Below are 21169 nucleotides of genomic sequence, written 5' to 3' on the forward strand. Positions count from 1 at the left end.
TGAATCTAATACAATTGTCCTCTCCCGCCTGTGAAGCCAAGCCAATATTTTCAAGCCAGCTGGTAGGCGACCACAAACTGATGGAATCTGTGTTCTCCATTATCACGCATTAATGGAATCCCACTGTCAGATCATATCTGTGTCACCCCAGGCCACCCAGCGATCCATGGGCAACACCTTGACTTAACAGCTCGTTGGGAGGAAGACATGTTTTCTTTGGTCCAATCTACAACTGAAAACATTGTCATGTGTTTGCGCCATGTTTTTATCAGTTCTTGTTTTTTGCTTGAAATGCATCCCGTCTTTATTTATGTGTTAAATAAGACGAGGGCTGTGACCTCATCTGCAAATACAGGAAAATATCAAACAATACGGAACATTGGTCACTACCTCATACGTGACAGGTATGAGGTAGTGGTGGAAATAAGAGGTGGAAATAGAGTAAACATGGTGCACTGTCAGTTTTATTGATATACAGGCCTGTAAATAACTTTTTTTCCATGAATAGCATTCAAGAAAAGAGTTCTTCACCACAGTATATCAGGAGTGCAAGGGCCGTTAGCTGCTCTGTACCATGAACTCTATGCAGATCTGTCCTTTGCTCTTGAGTCCATCTGTCAACACCATCCAGCAGCAAACGAGTGAAGGGAAACAGTCCACAGCAGAGGTTGAAGGAGTATACAGAAAGACATCATTTTATAAACATAACCCCCCTCCACTACAATAAATATTTCAATATACTAAATCTACCAACAAAAAAAAAAAACAACCTCGAAAACCATATCTAGGATACCTTGAGTATTTACCTGGAATATAAATGAATTCATGTGTATATCTTAGACTGTATAAAGATGGACGACGGAACAGCTCCCCAAAAGTGTAGCCAAAGCAAGTAGAGCTCCCCCTGGTGGCTGGCTGCAGTATATGTCATAAGCTCCACCCCCTCCATGTTAGTGGATTGGACTTGGGTCAAACTAAAACACTAAAATACACATCAAAGAATTTGTTTCAAGGATATAATGCTGATGCGTGTTCAAGTGTCCATTTTTTTGATACGTTCCTTTTTAGTTAACGGGATGTGACATCATGATCACTATGTTGGCATGGTGAAGTTGCCATGCCAACCGTTCCGTGAAGTGAGAGTTCCAAAAATTTTAATAAATAAATAATCGCAGTGTATAATCCAACATTTCTCTGTAACTGGTGGAGGTAGAACAGAGCGCAGTATTAATTAAAAGAAAACAGGTAAATCTGGCGGAAGTGTGAGTGAGTCATTGATAACACGTTTCAGCGCGGCTCCCCTCTAGGACCGTACTGCGTAGACTCTGGCTCCAAACTTGCAAGATGGCGATGCCCGTATCCGCGGGAAACTAGCGTTAGTTTAGCTAATACAAGGAAGTGGGGACGCATTGTCCATATTTATATACAGTCTATGGTGGATATATGGGCATATGACAACACTGAATAATGTAGTGCATGTTCATAGTTTGTGGCCTTACCTGTACACTTTAAAATTAGCCATCACACTTATTATGAACCTAGCTTGTGAAATATATGTCAATTTATATAATGAAATACTTTAGAGTGAAAAGCAAAAATAATGGGGGGAAAAAACATCAGAGAAAACATCAGTGATTTTAGGTGATATACGTGAATATTAATTAGAATTCACTTAGAGAAAAGGGAATCAACATCAAGAAATACCTTTGGATGTCTGGCCATAGGTAGAAAAGCTCCAAGGGTGCGTTTGGCTGTGAGAGACCGCTCGACAACGGGAGATGCTTGAAAAAATAGAGACGCGTTGCACTTCATCTCATCAATTCTTTGATATCTAAGGCCTCAGGTATTTCATAAAAATGCAGTATCCAATTCCAGATTTTTCATCTGCGTTGTTCCCACTCATGCCTGAGATGTGTGCTGCTGCCTAATGTTTGAGAGATGCATCTGTGTGTTCTCTGCTTGTATAGATCAGAAGCTGTGACAATAGTGCACTACAAAAACAGTCCTATACATCCTTAATAAGAAATTTTGCAATCACAAAAAGGTCTGACTAGGCTACCTTACAGTTATGGATCTGTGGAATGTTGCTTTGTCGCTTGGTTGCACAGACACCAAGGCAGAATTCAAAAAGATTTTGGTCCGTCTTCTCCAGCATGTTACTAAGTCTCGATTCTTCAGAAAATATTATGCAGCAGTACAAGTACAAGTAAAGCCACTGTATCTCAAGAGCTGTTCACATTATCAGAACATGAGCATTACTGTGTGATGCATGAACATTGTACGCTAATCCCTGAAAGAACACCACCATTATCACCATGGTGCCTCTCAATGCACAGTTTCCCTTCTCTCCCTCTCGCCCCGCCTTCCAATCCAAGCATTTCTCAATCTGAGAAATGAAAAATATAATGTTATCTGTCGAGGGTAGAGTCTTTACTTCGTGTGGATGTCCTCATGCCGGATGATCTTGTAGGTAACCCAGTAGAAGACGTTGAAGATGAGGAAAGCCAGGGGAAATGCGGCCCTGGAGATCGTGTCTATCCTCTTGGCTCTGTCCACAAACTTTTTCTTCATGGTGTCGATGTCCTTTGGGACTGACGGTGGAGGGTTCGGAGCTGGGGCAGCGTTCTTAACAGCTGAGCCGTCCTTCGTTGGCAGACATTGACTCATGTTGTAGCCAGCTAAATTAAAGCGGCCTTCACGCATATCATCATCCTGCAAAAAAAAAAAAAACATGCGCACATGTGGTTCAGCTAGACTGCACCTCACGTTATGTTTTACTTGTTAGTGGCCGCAGGCTTGTGTTTCCGCAGCAAGTGACAAACCTTAATAATGAGATATTAAAAATATAAAACTTAAATTAAACCAAGGACAGCTGCTTTAGGAGATGAATCTTAATTCAGGCTAACAACAATAATGGTACACTTCTTCAGTGCACTTCTTTGTTTGTAGATGCTATCAAGAGTTAGGCTGATGGGTATTTCGGTAGTTTTACATTTATTACTATTCAGTGCACGCAACATCTATTGCATATATGCCCTCTTTGGAAGACGGATCCCTGCTCTGTTGCACCTGAGGTTTCCTCCTTTTTTATCCTGTTAAGTTAAATGTTCCAAATCAAGGGCTTAAAACGCCAGTCCCAAAGATTGGCAATATTAATACATTTGTAGTTGGTCATTATGCACCAGGTGTCTGTGGTGACATTCTCGGAAAAATAAAATGCTGTATTAGGTTAGTGCTAAATTCTGTTTTTGTCATCTGATGGATTCAGACACTGCTGCTAATGCCAACCAAACATTTTATACTGCGGCAGCTTAACTGTTAAATCGTTCAACTGACAAAAGTGTCTTTAAATGACAATCATTGGTTTTGCTGCTCCCTAAAATTCTGTGACCCGTGTTATCAACCAGGATTAAAACCCTTAAGATTACCACTTGAAGGATGGATATAGTCTTTTTGTACAATCCGCCAATCCATTGGAGGCTAATGTGTAATTAGCCATTTGAGGTTATACAAATAAAACAGACTTCATCCAGATGGATAATGAGTGTTTGCACAAAATTTATAGATAATTCAGATAGATAAAAACAAAGTTCAAAGTTCAAATATCATGGTGGCCACCACTGAGATACATCATACCTCGATGTTTAAATGTTTAACCGCAGAAGTGAGAAGTTTCTCAAAACTGGAATCATGATGATTTATCGTCAGTCCAGGCTGAATGTTTTACCAAATTTATGGCAATCTATCCAAAGGAACAAATATATTTTAAGGACTAGATCTAGCTGATCAACATTGCCGCCCCCAGAGCCCGTATTGCCAGTGTGGCTAAAAAGTCTGACATCCAAACAACAACCTTGTAAAGAGTTTTAAAGCCTACCTTGTGACTCCTCCTTTGTCTTCTCCTCAGGCGAAGGAACTCTTTCTGTTGCCTGGAGACAAAATTAACCCCAGCATATTCTAGCAATGCAGCAAATACAAAGAGCAGACACACAGCCATCCAGATATCAATGGCTTTCACGTAAGAGACCTGGGAGAGAAAGCAGATTTCCTTTGTTAGCTCCTTCAAGGTGACAGCATCAGATAACACTTCACATCCAGTTTGAATCTGACTTCAAAATATTTGCAGGTTTTTGTTCTTCCCTTTCTTTAATGAATTCGATTATTTGATCTGCAGTTAGCTGCTTTGTATCCCCACTTTTATTTTCCTCATTACATCAGTTAACCGTGACTTCTATATGACTGTAATTATAGATAATGTTTGCCAACAAGTGTTATCAGAGCCGCCAGTAATGTCAGTGATTGCACAGTCGTAAACAGTGGGAGACAATGGCTGCCCTAATTACCAACACAAGGAGAACTCCAGTATTAGTTGTGTAGCTTTAGCAGAGGTCTTGATCTGCTCATTTCGAGAAAGTAAGGATTCAGTTGAAAGCCTCATCAGTGTGACCTCATCGTGACAGCTGATTAGCATGTGGCAAAAACAACTCAGCTTTCTGAGGGCACTTACGGCATATTGAGTTATTGTTTTCGTGAGCCGACGCTCTCGGAGCCTGCTCCTTAAATATTTATCAGTATGCGCGTCTTTCATGTGAGAATCTCTGACGTGGCTGAGGCCTTTAGCGCTCGTGTACAGAATGATGCGCGGAGAGTGATTGATCATCAGGATCCGACTCTCACTGTGTCTGTAGCACCCTTCGCAATATGTGCATGGCAATTTCCCCTGATTGAAAATAAGCTACCACACGCCGCCACGGCATCTGTAATGTACATATGCTTTAGATCACAGCGTCTTTGTTGCTGCGACAAAAATGCTGAACAGTAGATATCAGCTTTCTTGGTTCTGCTTTTAATGTGTCAAAAATAAGACGTTTCGTTTCCTCTGATGTATTGCCGTGGCTTTCACATAATAGACACGTGATAAACTGTACTCATGCTACAATGAAGAATTATTTCTTCTTTAGACTGAATAATGTGTTAGGTATAAATCTGTCCATTGTCGGATATATTGCTGGCTGAGTCTTGCATTAAGGGACTGAATTCTTAAAGAAAACTAATTCATCCGTTTGTTACCCATCATTTGAGACTTTACATCTCTGTAGCTCCATATACAGTACATCACAGACATTTCGATAAACCACAGTTACAGTAGAAGTCTCTCACAAAGAACTTATTCTAATACCTTAATGACAGATGTGACAGAAGTTTTGTCACTGTCTGAAATATACGTACGTAATATACGCGACAGATTAAAATGCAGAAATCTGTCTTGTGCAATTTGTGTGTGTGATAAACATGCATCAAAGCCATACAGTTAATCTTGATCTTTGAAAATTTTAAGAAAATTATTAAGTAAAATTGATCTAATCCTAGTTCGGATGTTTTGCATGCAACTAGTGATGTATGAGATGCAGATGAAACATGTGTTGTGCCACAATCATGCACTAAAATGCGATCCTAAGATTAATTTTAAATAACATTTGTTCCTAAATTTCTTGTGCAAAGCCGATTTTTGATACGGTTTGGTTTTAACTTTGAACACTGTGTCATAGTTATGCATAGCTGTGTTTGAACGTCAGCGTAAGCAAAGTCTTTAAAATGCATATGACTAAAAAAAAGGCAAGTGTTCGGTTTCTTAGTCCCTTTACAATATGTTACAGATTTTTTTTTTTTTTGTGCTTTAAATGACTGCGACATGTTCCCTGTTTGTGCTCCTGACAGAAAAGATCCTTAGAGGTTTACCTTTGGAAGAGAAGCTCTGGAGCCGGAGCTTTGGGTGGTCATGGTAAGCACAGTGGTGATGCCCAGCGCCACTCTGGCAGGAGCGGCATCCATGTTGATCCAAAAAGACACCCACGAGAGGATGACAATAAGGAGGGAGGGAATGTACATCTGGATCAGGTAGTAGCCCATCTGGCGCTCCAGGTGGAAGTTAACTTCAATGCAGGTGAATTTACCTGTTTCGACAAATGCAATTTAACCATCGAGCCCGGGAGAAACGTTACAGCTGTATGAAATATTAATAACGGCGCTTGTGTGTGTGTGTGTCTGCGTTCTCCCTCTGACCAGTGTTGTAGTGTTTGGTGCAGTAGCCCAGCTCCTTCTCTTCCCTCATAATGAACTGAGGCAGGGTGAGTCCGTCTGACACCTGCACCGCTCCGTTCTCCAGCCACTCGAAGACCAAGTCGTTCATGGTGTAGCCGACTAGAGACAGAAACAGAGCACATGGATTTAGGCATTGAGCCGATACTCATTTCAGAAAGTGCAGGGGCAAAAATGAGAAAATCGATTCTTACAACTTTCCAGTTGCATCGTACAAGTTTGGACATCCATGGGAAAGTTCTTCAAATCCATTGGGCATGACAGAATGAGAGTCAACCTGTGATGAGCAACAGAGTCACCCATGAACATGTGATTTTGAAAGAAATATATTTATTAAACCTCAAACTAGTTGGTTGGCATGTGAATAGAAAATAATTAGCTTGAAAAATTAAATTACAGTTGGTACTTTTCTTTGTGGCAATCTTTGTATTTGGTGCTTTATTTCTTCTGTGTGATAACCTCCAACATATCGTGTAGGATTCCCTTCAGCAGGTTCCTATCACACTTTCATTACCACAACTTATTGTTTCTGTGATACACCGTGGCTCCCAGTCGGCACACTCTTGTCATTTCTCCCATGAATGGAGAGTACTGCTAACCACCTTCCATTTCTCCCCCTCAACCCTCTCTACCTCCACACCTGAGCACCGCTCAGCCTGGAGCTGTCCTCTAAATGGACTCAAAATTGATCTGCCTTACATCGCATCGTTGCAGCAAAAAATTGAATGCTGTGTGCGACTGAAGTCGTATTGAAATGAAATACAAGGTATTTTCATGTCTCGTACCTTTACCTTAGTCAAAAGTCGGGCCGTTGGGCCTTTAAAATCTCATCAGTCCTGAGTGAGTTGAATGTTTCAGAGTCTTATTATATATTTTTTTGCCACTGCATATGAAATATGAACATGAACATGAAGATTTCTTGTTTCCATCTTTGCTTTATAGTCTCAGCGATGCCCCTGAGGTTAGTGCATCCCCTTGAAATCAGTGCTCCTTTATTGGAAATCTACATCACACACAGGATTCTGCAGTAGTTCAGTAAGTGATACCATTTCAAAGGAGCGATCATAATGAGATAAAATCTATTTAAAACTGTATGCTTTGGATTGACAGTCTTTGATGTTGGAGAGGAAATGGAAGAAATGCCATGAGTGAACGTGTCCTGGGGTAATCTATGCATCAGGGCTTTTGGTTCTCTGCAGCATCGTCTTGCAAGACGATGCTGTTTCTACCTCGGCTACGCGCCTACAATACCAAATGCTGCTAACTGCGGCTGCAACTGACAATTATCTTCACTTTTGACTTATATACTTATTACTTCTCAATTAATAATTTGGTCTGGGGAATTTCATTGAGAAGTCACTCAATTAGTCGATTCATTTTCTGATTGAATGACTGTACGAAGGTCCAGTGCTGCACCTGATGCTGTAGAGGACAGTCCCATCCTTGAAGATCCGCAGCAGCTTGTTGTCCGTGGTGACGTCGTGGAAGTTGGCTCCCTTCTCGTTGGCAAAGAAGAGGTCAGGCTTCCATATGGAGTCCAGCATGGACGGGTCCAGGTCGAGGGAGGAATCCGGGTATTTGCTGTACGCCAGCCGTGGGTCATTCCACTTCTGCCGCAGGAAGATGTTCACTCTGTAATCCTGCGGAGATAACAGGCGGCTTTGCATATTTCGCAGCGGCTGTGATTTGTGCCATGAGCATGCATGCTGACGACGGGACGCCAGTCACTGGTGTCAGTTTTTAACATTACATAAGCCTCGGTTTGATGAGGTAAGTAATCATTTTTGTAACACACACACACAAAAATATCATGGCTAAAATAATACAATTAAAGAAATTCAACGAGGTCTATACCTTATTTTTAATTTTAGACTGAAACAATTTAACTTGACAGCCATATTTAATCAAGATTTTACATACACAGAATATAATTATATATAATCTACACTGTTGAGACTCCAGTTTGTAAAATAGCTAAAATAACTTCATAAACTATAAATTAAAATGTAGTTTAGACATAAATGCATACAAAAATCTTATTTTACAAATGCGACGACTTCTACTTTTCACAATGTTATTGAATATTGCCACTACTTTTAAGTAAAAACTGTGCATTTAAATACTCAAAATCATTTCCAATAGCAGTCCTAACACCAATAACAACATATGACAAATAATAAAATGGATGATGGTGGAAAAATTATTTTGACTAATCTATATCATCCAGCACAACAATCATCCCAGTGTTCATAATCTGAAATATTATAGTACATGTGTTCACATGACAGCTTTGATGATTACATATAGTTACGAGCTGCATTCGCAAAAACATTAACCTCAATAAGTTTATACCAGAATCATGTGAAAGCCATTACAGGAGCTAAATGACACATTTATTAGATACAGAGCCTGATGAGGAAAACTGTGACAGCGCAGTTAGTAGTGAACTGAGTGTCACAAATCTCATTTGCTCAGTGTAATTGATATGTCATGATGATGAGAGGCCCTTATGTTGTTTGACATTTCATCAGCATATTGGCGGTTCCAAATATTTGCATGCTTGTCTAATACTGTGTAATTCTCTGGCAGTCTTACGCGTCCCTACTCCTGCGCAAATGAACGTTTCCCGTTTATTATCTAAATAGTTATTATCACTCATTATGAATCCTTTGATCGTGATTAGTTTTCTATGCAGCCTCGCAGGTTTTTTATTATTAACCCTTTTGGCGGTTGGGTGCCTTCACACGTAGCATGTTGTACGGCTCGTTTAAAAGCCCAAGCCCCCCCTTTTTGTCAATTATTGCCTACACTTAAGGATTTGCTGCATGAATTATTAAACCTGGTCGAGCACTTGTACAAAGGGCATCATGGGAGCAAGAAGGAACCACTGGGGTTGGATAGCCCGCCAATAGACTCCTTGATGGCAAAAATAAATAAATAAATCTTTTTATGAGTAGGAAGACATACCATGGATAAAGAAAAATCGATTAGGCTGGGTAAAAACAGGATGATTCAGTCTTAACTCCAGAGGAGGGGGTCGGGGCTGTGGAACATGTCCAAGCACTCAAACACTCAACTCACCATTGTAGTTTCTGCTATAGAACCAAAGCTGTTGATAAATATGTTGCAGGTAACATTAACTGGTGGACCTGCAGGTTGAGGGATAGATAACACATTGACACAGTTTGCAGGGTAATAATCGACCGAAATGACAGAGGAACTCACCATGGTTGTCTCTGTGACAGAGCCGAAGCTGTTGATAAAAATATTGCATGTAACGTTTACAGGGGGACCTGTGAAATGGAATGACAATGACATGACAGGAGAGAGGCTTAAAGCAGACAAGTCATCACGGTTTGAAGAGGGGGAGATGTGATCTCTTGGTTCACACGCTTCTTTTTCCACCCTGTAGGTAAACATGCACGAACAGAACAGTCTTCTGTTAAGAGAGTTTAAGGAGTGGATGGTGACGAGCTGCATGCTTTATCAGACCAAAGACTGCATTAAACGTACGCCACTGGAGGCTGAAATTGTGTTTCCTAAACGCCACTGACTGTCTAAAATAATGCAATTCAACTCAAACTGAATATATCAATCAGTGCTGACATCAGAGTGTCAGCTTGATGATATAATTATGCAATGATGTCTTGCGTAATGATGTTGGAAATCTGGAGGCTGACTCGCGCATGCGCACACAAAGAAAGGCATGCACACACACACAGGGCTGAATAATCAATGTCTTAATCAGCAGAAATCTGATAACAGATCAGTTTTAGCTTTGGAAACGTGAATATTTTCTTACCCTTCTATGATATTAAACTACATTTCTTCAGGTTTTGTGGTACCAATTGGAAAAAAAACATTTAAATTTGTCAAAATGGAAATTATCATTCACTATTTTCTGGTATTTCCTGTGTTAAACAATTCATAATCAGTTAATAAAATAATCTGCAAATAGTGAAAATGCATTTTCAGTAATATGTTGGCCTAGCATCAAATGCTTTTCTCTCCAACACTGTGAGTAAAGCATACCAAGCATGCTCTTTCCCCCCCCCCCCCATCCATAGAGCTGCTTGAAGTGCAAGCTCTTTGCAAACCGTGGCAGGTTATATGCCATTTAAAGCCACTGCAAATCTATTTTCTTCTCCGTCTGATAAGTGAAGTTGTAAACCCTTCCCGGTGCCCTTCCCCTATGTTTTCCTCATCTATATTTCATGGTGTTAATATTTGCCTCAGTTTCTCGTCAGGTAGCTGCATTTAACAGCAGAGGCTGAAAAAATCCGCCGCGTACCTCGTCACAACAAGCTCAGCAAGTAAATCTGGGTCAGTCTTCAGAAGTACAGTTCAACACTCTTCAAAGTATGACTAGCGGGGTTCACAACCAAAAATCATCTGATTACATCACAGCAGTGGGTTTGTGCTTAAGCGTTTGTTTTCTAGCCTTGTGTGTGTTCAAGGCAGTCTAATTGTGCATCTGCCCTCAAAATAAAAAATGGAACCAGCAATGTTTAAATAAGGCTTTATGGCTTTTATAATCCTCCTCTTATTAGCAAGGAACAAGTCATCATCCTTCCTTTGAAAACACCACCCGGCGTTAAACAGGCCTCCTCTCATGTTCGGCAATCTTCCTTTTCTCCCGAATGAAGAGAAAAGATCTGGGACGCGTGTTTCTTGAATCCTGCTGATCAATCCCTGCGCTATAGCCTATGCTGTCTGGCCGCTTTCCCCTAAAGCCGCTAAATCCCAGCCCACCTGACCCAGCCTGGAGTGGGCCCGAGCCCTGGCGGGCCAGCCTCTCCTCGCTCAGTTCCGTTCCAGTGACAGATGCCACGTCTATCCTCAGCATCACAGCAAAGACAACAGAGGAAGTCAGTAGCCTGCAGCCTTGCCACAGGGGCACCATCCATCATTTGGCCTGTCATGGTGGCATCCCTGTCTGCTGTGAGAACTAGTCTGAGTTTGATATGTACAAGCTGGCCTCGTCCACCCTGTTTTTAAACAATTATTTGGTGAAGATTGAGTTTTCTGTCTTGAGAAACAGCGTCACAAAATGAAAACAAGCATGCAATGTTAAGAGGAGGGGTTAGTTCATGATTTAATTCAAGCCAGGACAATTATGTTACTGGTAACAGAAGTGATTGATTGTTCTTATCAAAGGGCAACAGATAGCAGTCAGTGGATGTCTAGATAAGTAGGAAAAAACTTTGCTGTGTTCACAGTGTGTGCTTTGTAAATGTTTCTACTTTTATATCTGGGAAGTGAAGTGTGTCTAGATTTCTAAAAGGCAAAGATGAACAAACCTTTAAAATTCGGTCTTATCCGTGCGTCATACCCGGACGTGCGACCCATGAGCGAGTCCAGAAAGTCTGATGGAGACAGGTTAGAGGATGATCTGGTATCGTACTCTTTGGCATCCACAACTCTGGTGAGGGAAAGAAAAAAAAACAAAAAACATCACTTGATCAGGCAGAAGTCAGAGCTCAGAACCAGGAGGTAAACCTGGTTATCTGTCGCCCGGCAGCTGCCCCGGAGTTAAATTAGAAAATGCGTTAACGCGCGCACACACACGTATCAGATGTGATTTCGACGTCGTGGGCATCTAAAAAAAAAAGATTATTCTTCTCATAACGCGAGATTCCTACACAGATACCCCAGCAATGGCAATATTGCAGAAATACTGTTGTAATACCACAAGAGTATAGATAATAATAACAGTAGTGCATGCGTAAATGTCACCAAGTCGTTGTAGCAGAGGCAATTATGTATATTTTAAAAAATATATTAGACTTATAAATTGACAGTTGGGATCAACAAAGAGTTGTAAATAAATATCAAGTTTAGTCAATTCCAATCAGTGACTTATGCAGCTGCCAACTTTGTGCAGGAAAAACTGCACTACTTCCTTCATATTGATTTTTTAAAATAATAATTCATATTTTATTTTCGCAGATTTAAAAAGGTGAAATATATATATATATCAAATATGTCTGTTAAATAAATTCGCCTACCTGAAGTTGTTTGTCTCCATGAAACATGTAAACAAAGCTGCCAAAACCTTAATGAAGGAGCGATTCATTCCCGGTGGCTTCCCCATGTGCTCACTTTTCTATTTCTTCCATATGTTTACATTAGTCAGACACATAATCCAAATAGGGATGCCGCTTTCTTCCTGACCAAGTCGTGGGCGTTTGGGTGTTCTCGTGTCACACAAAAATACAGGAGACATTCCTCAACGCAGCCACGGATCATAGTTTAGTTTTCATGAAACTCTGACTCCCAAAAACAGATCTCTCGAAGCGGAGGTGTGAGGAAACATCGGTCCTGTGGTCAGACGCCGAGACGCAGGTGAAACTCCAAGACGCATCGGCTGGAGGGTCTGCGCTGGCGTTTGGCTGAGGTATAACGAGCTCCCCTGCGTGGAGACCAACCCGCTGGCCTGTGGTGTTACTTAGGAAGTGAAATCTCTCTCAGGTGGAGGACCGTCAAGGAATGGAAGAGGAACGCCTTTTCTCATTTCAGCACTTGGACAGCTCCCGGTTCCGTTACGCGCAAGCGCAAGGCTTAAAAGTGGTGGACGTGAGTTGGTTTTCAATAAGTCCGCTAAACGAGGGGGGTAATCACCAGAAAGACATCCAAACACAGTCGCCAGAGTCTGTTGCATGACGACTGTTTGAAATGACAGCTTTTGTCTCAGGACATGGGCTTGATGGGGAATCTCCCAGTGCGCGCAGCTGCGCACCAGGATTAACAGGTTTTCGGATTTTTTTCATGTTTCGAAAAAAAAGTGAAATTAGGTACAATTTGAATCGTGTTTGGTATAATGTGACAGTCATTCTGAGGTGAAAACGTGGCTCGCATCCTTCTCTTGTAATAATCATTTTCAGGAATGAGCTAAAATTATGATTGATGCTTGTGGGTCTCTAGCATCAGATCCGCTGGGTTACACCATCCTTCGGTGTATTTGTAAGCAACATGCTATTTTTGTTCCTATCCACGTCTGTTTAGAGCAACCTACATCCTCACAGATATGAAAAGTGTAAACAAAGGACGCACCAGCGAAAAAAAAAGCCGCTGGGAGAGTATTTGGTACCCCGGTTGCCCTGGAAACAGATTTCAGAGGCACATCGCTGGAAATGCTGAAAGGTTGGCCTCCCAGAGCGAGACCAAAGAGAGCTGACTGACAGACACAGACTGAGACGGCAGGAAATTTAGTATAGGGGAGGCTGAAGCCCTAGGGTGGAGGAACTGGGGTTTAGTAGGCCACCACACTGATTTAGCATTGTTCAATATATATGTATATAAGCTCTTGGTGCTGAGGCTGGATAGGGACCTGGCAGTCTCAGGATGTGGGTGGGTTGTTGAGGCTTCGTGGACCACAGGCATGAATGACTCATTCTACATGAGCACACAGTCATGTGCTGTGGAGGAAGCAGCTAAAGTTAGTGAGGGAAAAAAAGCCAACAACATTTCATTCACATCAAGCCGACCTCAGACGTTGTGCTTGTAAGATTACTCTCAGCGCGTCACATGCCTCACTGCTGTGACATGCCTGGGGCCATATCGCACACTTTAGTCTGACACTTGGTTACTGACCAGTTAACAGATCATCTTGGTGTGCCTCAGCCTGAGGTCCATTCGTCTCACCCTCCTCCTCCTCCTCCTCCTCCTCCTTTAATGCTAGTCTAAATTACGTGGATTAAGTGTCACACTGTGTCTCATGCTTGGGAATCCGTTGCTTTCTCCACTTTAGGGATTTAACATTACTGCGTCGTCTTCTGCGTGGCTCGTGCAGCACCACGGCCGCCCGTGTTCACCAGCTTGCATACTGAGCTTTTAATGAACAAACTTTGCTTTGTCTTGCGAGTGTCACCAAGAACAGTGTCGTCACATCGTCCACGTTTGTGTGCACGGCTCCCAATGTCACCGCGTCTGATCTGAGGTCATAATAACTTGGTATTTTCTTTAATGAATACATTTTCTTCTGGTGTGAGCCAAAAATCCTCCCTGCGCTCAAGCCACTTATTCCCCCTTCTCTGAGACAGCTGCATGTGGCACATCTGTGTAATGTCAAGCAACCGGAGCTTCAATTGGCCATTAGTTTCCTTAAGGAAAGACTTCGGGCCAGGTGGGTCACATAATTAAAGGAGAACAAGTCAAATCAGCGTGTTGTTAAGGGAGGAGAAATGAGAGTTGCTCCCTCTCCATCTCTCTCTCTCTCTGTGTGAGTGTGAAAAGATAAAGAATAAAACAGAACAGTCCTTTAGACAAGAAACGTCTGCCTCATTTATCCAGCAGTTTCCACACAGCTATTAAAATTACAGGCTCAGGACGGGCGAAGGCGCTGTTTTAAAGCTGCCCACACACAACAAAGACTGCTCGCTACTGCCTGTTGTTCTGCAGGGAATTAAGGGCTTTACATCATCTGGTTTATTGTGTTGTCCTAAAGGATTTGCAGCCAAATTTATGACTTTGAAATTAAATCAAACCGTTTCCTCTTTTGTAATCTCTCTGCTATGATGCTGCTGCACTCCCCCACCCCTCAAAGTAATATACACATTAATTTAGCCTTTTTGAATGTTTGAAACCTGCGGCGTTTCTGCACACAGAACCATTTTTGTTCAGCGAGAACGTGGTTGGGGGCAGCAGCCAGCTGAAAGCTCCATATAGTCTGGGTGGGAGGTTGACATTGATCCCCCCCCCCCTCAGTAAGTGAGGAGTTGTAGACTGGCTGGTGAGCCCACCTGGAAACAACAAGCAGGCTTTACCGCCCGATGCTCATGTGCACTGGACTGGAGACAATTGAGAGCTGCCGACTATCCATTGCTCCATCGATCCCTTGTATCTTTATCCCTCTTAATGACTTTCCCGCTCTATAATTCAACTCATGGAGCTGATCTCGGGGCCTAGCAGGGATACAGAGACGTAACTTGTGGTTGGAGGTGTTTTGATTGAGGCTGCGCAACATGCAGGAGGAAGAATGTAAAGGATTTAATGAGCGGATTCTTGAAGAGAAGGAAGGATTTGAGAATCCTCCAGTGCCAAAACACCCAGCGCAATTATCATAAGCCCTCTGTCATAGCAAAAATGAAGCTATTTTGAGTCTCCTAGAGAAGAGAGTGATAAACTGGTTCAGATTATACGGCGCACGCACTCTGGCTGCAGCACAGACACACATGTTTGTGCTCCTTTTTAAGATATAGTGCAGGGGCATCCGGAGTCACGTGAAAATGCATACGAGGATGCTGCTCCCCGTAGTCCTGATATCCCAGAGGCTAAGCGAAGGTACCGGCGGTGGTCCTCACTAAGACTCGTGTGTCAATCACAGCTTTCCTTCACCAGTCGGAGCCCCCTGACAACCACAGAGCCTTTCTCCATCACTGAGCACTGAAAACCCACTGATCCCCTGTCTAGACCCCCATGCATCCTCCACAGTCGTTCTGTCTCCGCACATTCAGGCAGCTAAAAATAAAAAATGGCACATGTTTGCATTGTCGTGGACGATAAGTTTGTTAGGCAATCACTCCCCAAGCGACTCACAGTGTTTCCCCTCAGACCTGCACATTGGGATATCTCCCCCCTGAGCTCCAGTTCTTGTGCAGCCATGCACACATGCAAAACCTAAACAGCAGCACAAACATACACATGCTTTTTTTTTTTTTTTTCCTGGCCAGTTTCTGCTCCATGCTGACACTGGCTCTCGACTTATCTATTTCTAGCTTGCAGGCTTGTCTTGCTGTCAAAGCTGTCAAAGTGATGCAAGAGTAGATTGAAGAGTGAATGCAATTTCAATTGCTTAACTGCTTTCCGTCCATTTATTTATTTATTTTTTGTATTAAACATTTTTTGCCTTCCGCCGCGGCTTAGATGTTAGACGTTATGGGGCCCATTACCATCAAGAGGGACACCGTCAGAGCACCAGCGCTTATTCCCTGGCCTTTTATTTTTTATTTTTAAACAAGATATTTATAGGAAAACTAATCCCTTAAATGCAGGACGCCTTGTTGAATATTAATGTATGTTGACACTACCACCTTAATGTGACCGTTTCTTAACCGTGGTGGGAAAAATTCCCCACGGGATTACTCTCAGACGCAGCTGGCTGCAGCATCTCGTCAGGTCCGTCAGAATAAACGGGACGTCGTGATTGACGTCAAAAAGTGGAGTATGTGCAGGTATGCGGGGCGGGAGGCTCACTCCCGGAACACAAGACATGGTGCGCTTGCACAAACATGGCTCCGTAAAAGTGATTAGCATGCAGCCTGTCAAACGGAAGAACGCATTAAAGATGACTGACTGTCACACTCAAAGTGAATCCAGTTCTATTGAAGTGAGCAGCTTACTGTTCTGAAGAGGGCTGTCTGTGATGTTTTCTGTCCCAGTCATGCGTTTACACTTGAACACTAGCTACAGTAAAAGCATTTCATTTGTAGCTCGTGCGCCTGGGCTTATCCCGGGGAAGGAAACTAAAACACTGCTCTTGATTATCAAGCATCAGTGTCTCCTCGACTGAAGCCACGTCTCTTCTCCTGCTCGTCCTGTTTGTCTTTAAACCTTCTGAGAGGACAGCTGGGCCACAGCTTAACATTTTATATTGGAATACAGTTACATCAAGATCTGTTTCAGTAGCATTGTCTTCACATAAAGCACGTTTTTAATTAGTTTTAAGGTATGGATGCCATAAATAGTCACTGCTTTCTTGACATGTAACGTTAAAAACATCAAAGTAAGTATTTTCAAAGTAAAATCCTCGAACTGATGATGGACATCATATTCAAATAAGGCACCACTGATTGAATTTTCAAAGGCAAGACTTCATTTGCATCTTTCGCACACTACGTCACTTCAGTGTATAGTCAGCTCCTCCTTTGTGACTCTGAGTGAAAGAAAAAAAAAAATAGAAGTACAGGATAAAACACAATAGTCTGTGCCATCACCTGCTATAGCACCTCAGAGGATGATTTCACTAAAAACACGATCATGTTGCCTCTCAGTTAATGGGATAGGACACGTATTATTTATACCAAATCTATTTATGAACAGACTGTGGCCGATTTATCTTATCACAGCAATTATTAAAACTAGTAGCATTCATTAAGGGTGATTTATTTGGAAGTGGTGCTAATGTGATTCATGTTAAATGCACAAACAATCGCATTTGCATGATGCTAATCAGGTCGTTAATTAGCTACTAGCGTGGAGTTATGGAGGGAGAGTACACTTGGGTGCACTCCATCAGTGTCATATATTTTACAGTCATATAGTTCAGCTCTTATTCTGGAAGGAAAGTGCGGTTCTGGTTGGGTGGTGGACGCGATGTGGAGCTGTCAGATCATCTAGGGATGAGAGACGGTCAGGGGGGATACCTGACAGCTACCGCATCTTTTATGTGATGTTAAAGCAGCTCTGCTCTCATTAAGTCCAGAGCCTGCCTGGATTTACTCAACCGTCTTTTAGTGGTGCGATCCTGGAGATAATTTAATAAGAACAGCCTTTTTTTATTATTCATTCACAACCTTGAATCTGTCAGATCGGATCAGATGTCCAGAAATTATATAATAATATATACATACTGTATATATTTTTTTTCTCGTTGTTTGTTTCCTCTCATGTGCCAGGTTTGCTTCCTTTCTCTCTTGCACCCTCGTCCCAGTGCTTGTTCCCTTGCTCCCTTGCTTGGACGCTTACTTTGACCTTTGCGTTCAGTACCCTTGTTGCCTTGCTACTTTACTTCCTTGCACCGCGTTTCCTTGCTCGCTACCTTGATAGCTTTCTCCCTGTACTCTTGCACCGTCATTAGGCTGTTTGCTTCCTTGCTTGCTCCCTTTCACCGTTCCTTGCATGTTCAAGTGTGCACTTGCAAGAGCATACTTCCAAGGGAGCAAGTGTGCACCTCAAAGGTATCAAATGTATACTTCCAAGAGAGGTAGTGCATACTTCCAAGGGAGCCAATGTGGACTCGCAAGTGTTTCCTGGAAAGTTTATACTTCCAAATGTGCATTTCCAAGTGTGCACTTGCTAACCAGGTCGTTAATTAGCCATAGGATGGAATTATGGAGGGAGTCAGTTTGGATGCAGTATATCTTACACTGATATATTTATTTCAGCTCTTATTCTGGAAGGAAAGTGTGGTTCTGGTTGGGTGGTGGACGCGATGTGGAGCTGTCAAGATCATGAGAGACGGTCAGAGAAGATACCTGACAGCTACCGCATCTTTTACGTATTGTTAAAACAGCTCTGCTCTCATTAAGTCCAGAGCCTGCCTGGATTCACTCAACTATCTTTTAGTGGTGCGATCCTGGAGATAATTTAATAAGAACAGACTTTTTCTTTTTTATTCATTCACAACCTTGAATCTGTCAGATCAGATGCCCAAAAATGATACAATAAAATATTTATCTTTTTTTTTTTTCTTGTTGTTTGTTTCCTCCCATGCGCCACAGCCACATATCTTCATCGTCAAAACAGTTTTTAGTGTCTTTCATCCTTTCATCTTTGAACGACCACATAGTCAATCACACAATCTCATGATTCTTATTATTAAAAGCCTTTTCCGGCTGCTGAAACCAGCTACAAGAACAATGTTTCTGTACTTTTGCAGACTTAACCTCGAACATAAAGTGTATACCTCCAAGGGAGCGAGCGTATACTTCTGTTTCTCATGGCAGCTACTTGAATGAAACAAGTCCTGTCATGAGGATAATAGAATTTAGGCAACAACAATCAAATACTAAGAAGTTCTGTCAGAAGAAAAACAAACTGAACTGAACATCAGAACTTCACTGAAGCCCGGCTTTCTCTCAGCGACTGTGAAACACTTCTTTAAACTTGATGAATGCAAAGTTACATCCTCCAAGCTCATTGCCATGGGAACAGCGCTGCAACTGTCTCCTCCATCCAAAACAGCTGATTATTGTCTTCTTCAAAAGACGTCTCTCAACATTCACGCTGAGGCAAGAAAATGGGAAGGAAGGAAGAAGGAATAAAATATCTGTAATAATAATATATATAAAAGCGGCGTGTTTGCGTTCTTTCTGTATCTTTACTTTTTTTTCTTTTCGCTATATCTCAGCTCACAGAATTATCAGTGGGATGAAATGGGGACAGCGCTTTCACATACACAGACTAAAGAAGACTGCATGAATGGATATATCTCAGTCTGTCCAGGTTCGGGTAATGTGTCAGTAGAGTCTCGCATTATTATTAGAAGAAAGAGAAATAATGACATTAATTAGCCTTTTAAATCCCACTATTTGGACTTCACACTAAGCACGGACTGCCACAGGGTCAACCTCAATTCCGATGTGTAATTTGTATTTCTGTATTCACCGTCACCTCTGCAGAGCTGCCAGCGAGATTCACGAACAGGGACTAGGAGAAAGAAGCCAGACGGGAGAGTGGCGTTCAAATTCAACATCTTTTTTACCTTTAAATGATCAAAAACAAAACGTTAATTCATTTCAGACACTGAATTCATCTTAACAGCGTACGAGCAGCTCGTGCGGTGCCTGTGTGCATTTAAATTCACTTGTTTCAGTGTCAGTCATTGTCATTGTTCATCACATCTTTGCACTGCTTTCACTACTCTGGCGCCGTTATCACTTTGGAACCATTTTTAGAACACTGTGGGGCAGTAAACACAGTTTCCATGGAAACATCACCGAGACACACATTGATAAGCGGATTGCAGCAGCTGTATTTCTCTGATGACGAATGAAACCTCAAAAGCTGTGAGGGTTTCAGCTGGCGAACACAATTAAACACTGCCAGTGTATCGGGAGGGAGGAAGTGGGGGATGGTGGGGGGGAGTCCACACACACAAGCAGAGGAATCTGTTTGATTTCTCATTATGAGGTGAGATAACAAACGACTCTTATCTGGTTTCGCCAAAAGCACCCTTTCTGGCTTCGCCTGTCTCACCAGCCAGCCAGCGGGGTCTGCTCCTGCGCCTGAGAGCAGCGACGGCAAATGGGCACCAATTTCCAATTAGATTTTACTTTACAAATGGATATATTGATCCGGTGCAGCTGTTCTCATCAGGCTGGAGAGAAACAATCAGGCACAGTTTAATTTGGCATCAGTCAATAGTATTAGGCAGATGAAGGGATGAAGAAGGGAGAAAGGGTCAGTAAAAAAGTAAATAAAATAAAATAAAATAAGATAAAAAATGAAAATCCTCCTAAAAAAACAAAAAAACTTTATGATTCATTTGAAAATAAAAATAAGAAAATAGAAAAAAAAAACTACTTCGCTCACTTATTTTGAGGACACATAATAGATTAGATAGAACCTCAACTTTACCATGCAAAATGATGGTTTGTACATCTTAAAAACATATTTTAGTTCAATATTTACAACAATATTGAACTATAGGCCTACCGAACAATATTTGCATATTGATAGACAGGTTGCCAGTCCATCGCAGGGCTAACACAAAGAGACAGACAACCATTCACACTCACAAACACACCTACGGCCAATTTAGAATCACCAGTTAACCTAATGAGCATGTGGACGGTGGGAGGAAGCCGGAGTACCGGGAGAGAACCCGTGCAGACACAGGGAGAACATGCAAACTCCTCTAAGAAAGACCCCAGTCGGCCTGGACTCGAACCCGGAAACCCTACAAAATTTTACATAATTTAAAGTTTAAAATTTTCTGTTTAAATGTCAAATTTTAGGAGGCTGTTTTAAGACTGTGTGCCAAAGTCTTCCAGGGTTATAGGCTGAGACTCAGCTGTTGGGAGGACACACACATACACACACACACACACACAGAGGACAATTTGATCACAGTGAAACTCATGGTGTCATGAGAGCTGCACATCTCCCCTCGGTGGCTTCTGTGACCCTGAAAGGACTGCACAGAAAGTACGAGAGCACTGACCTAAAAACAGGCTTTTTTTCCCTTCAACTCTTGGAGAATGCACAGCTCCATCTACAGCATCCGTGGCGTTTACCAGTAAACCAGGTGGTTGGATATCCACGGCAACGGCCGAAAATATGTCACCGCTTACTTCTCGCTTTGTCTGGGAAGCTTTGGCACATTTTAAAGGTGTACATTTCTCATTCT

General features: G+C 42.1%; 1 protein-coding gene across 3 annotated transcripts; it reads right to left on the bottom strand.

Moving 5' to 3' along the window:
- Positions 1–2310: 2310 nt before the first annotated feature.
- Positions 2311–12193, bottom strand: glra2 (glycine receptor, alpha 2; the record flags this gene model as incomplete). Of its 3 annotated transcripts, none has more annotated exons than XM_084545308.1 (9): positions 2311–2712; positions 3878–4027; positions 5740–5954; positions 6064–6201; positions 6294–6376; positions 7516–7739; positions 9181–9248; positions 11400–11521; positions 12108–12193. In XM_084545308.1, the coding sequence occupies 9 exons, from the start codon at positions 12191–12193 to the stop codon at positions 2431–2433; spliced, it is 1368 nt and encodes a 455-aa protein (XP_084401434.1). In that variant the 3' UTR covers positions 2311–2430. The 3 variants fall into 3 exon arrangements, with proteins under 3 accessions (XP_084401434.1, XP_084401435.1, XP_084401433.1); XM_084545309.1 differs by lacking the exon at positions 9181–9248 and adding an exon at positions 9325–9392; XM_084545307.1 differs by having other exon boundaries at positions 9181–9392.
- Positions 12194–21169: the final 8976 nt, after the last annotated feature.

The sequence above is a fragment of the Chelon labrosus genome (genome assembly GCF_963514085.1).
Source record: "Chelon labrosus genome assembly, chromosome: 5".
Classification (NCBI taxonomy): domain Eukaryota; kingdom Metazoa; phylum Chordata; class Actinopteri; order Mugiliformes; family Mugilidae; genus Chelon; species Chelon labrosus.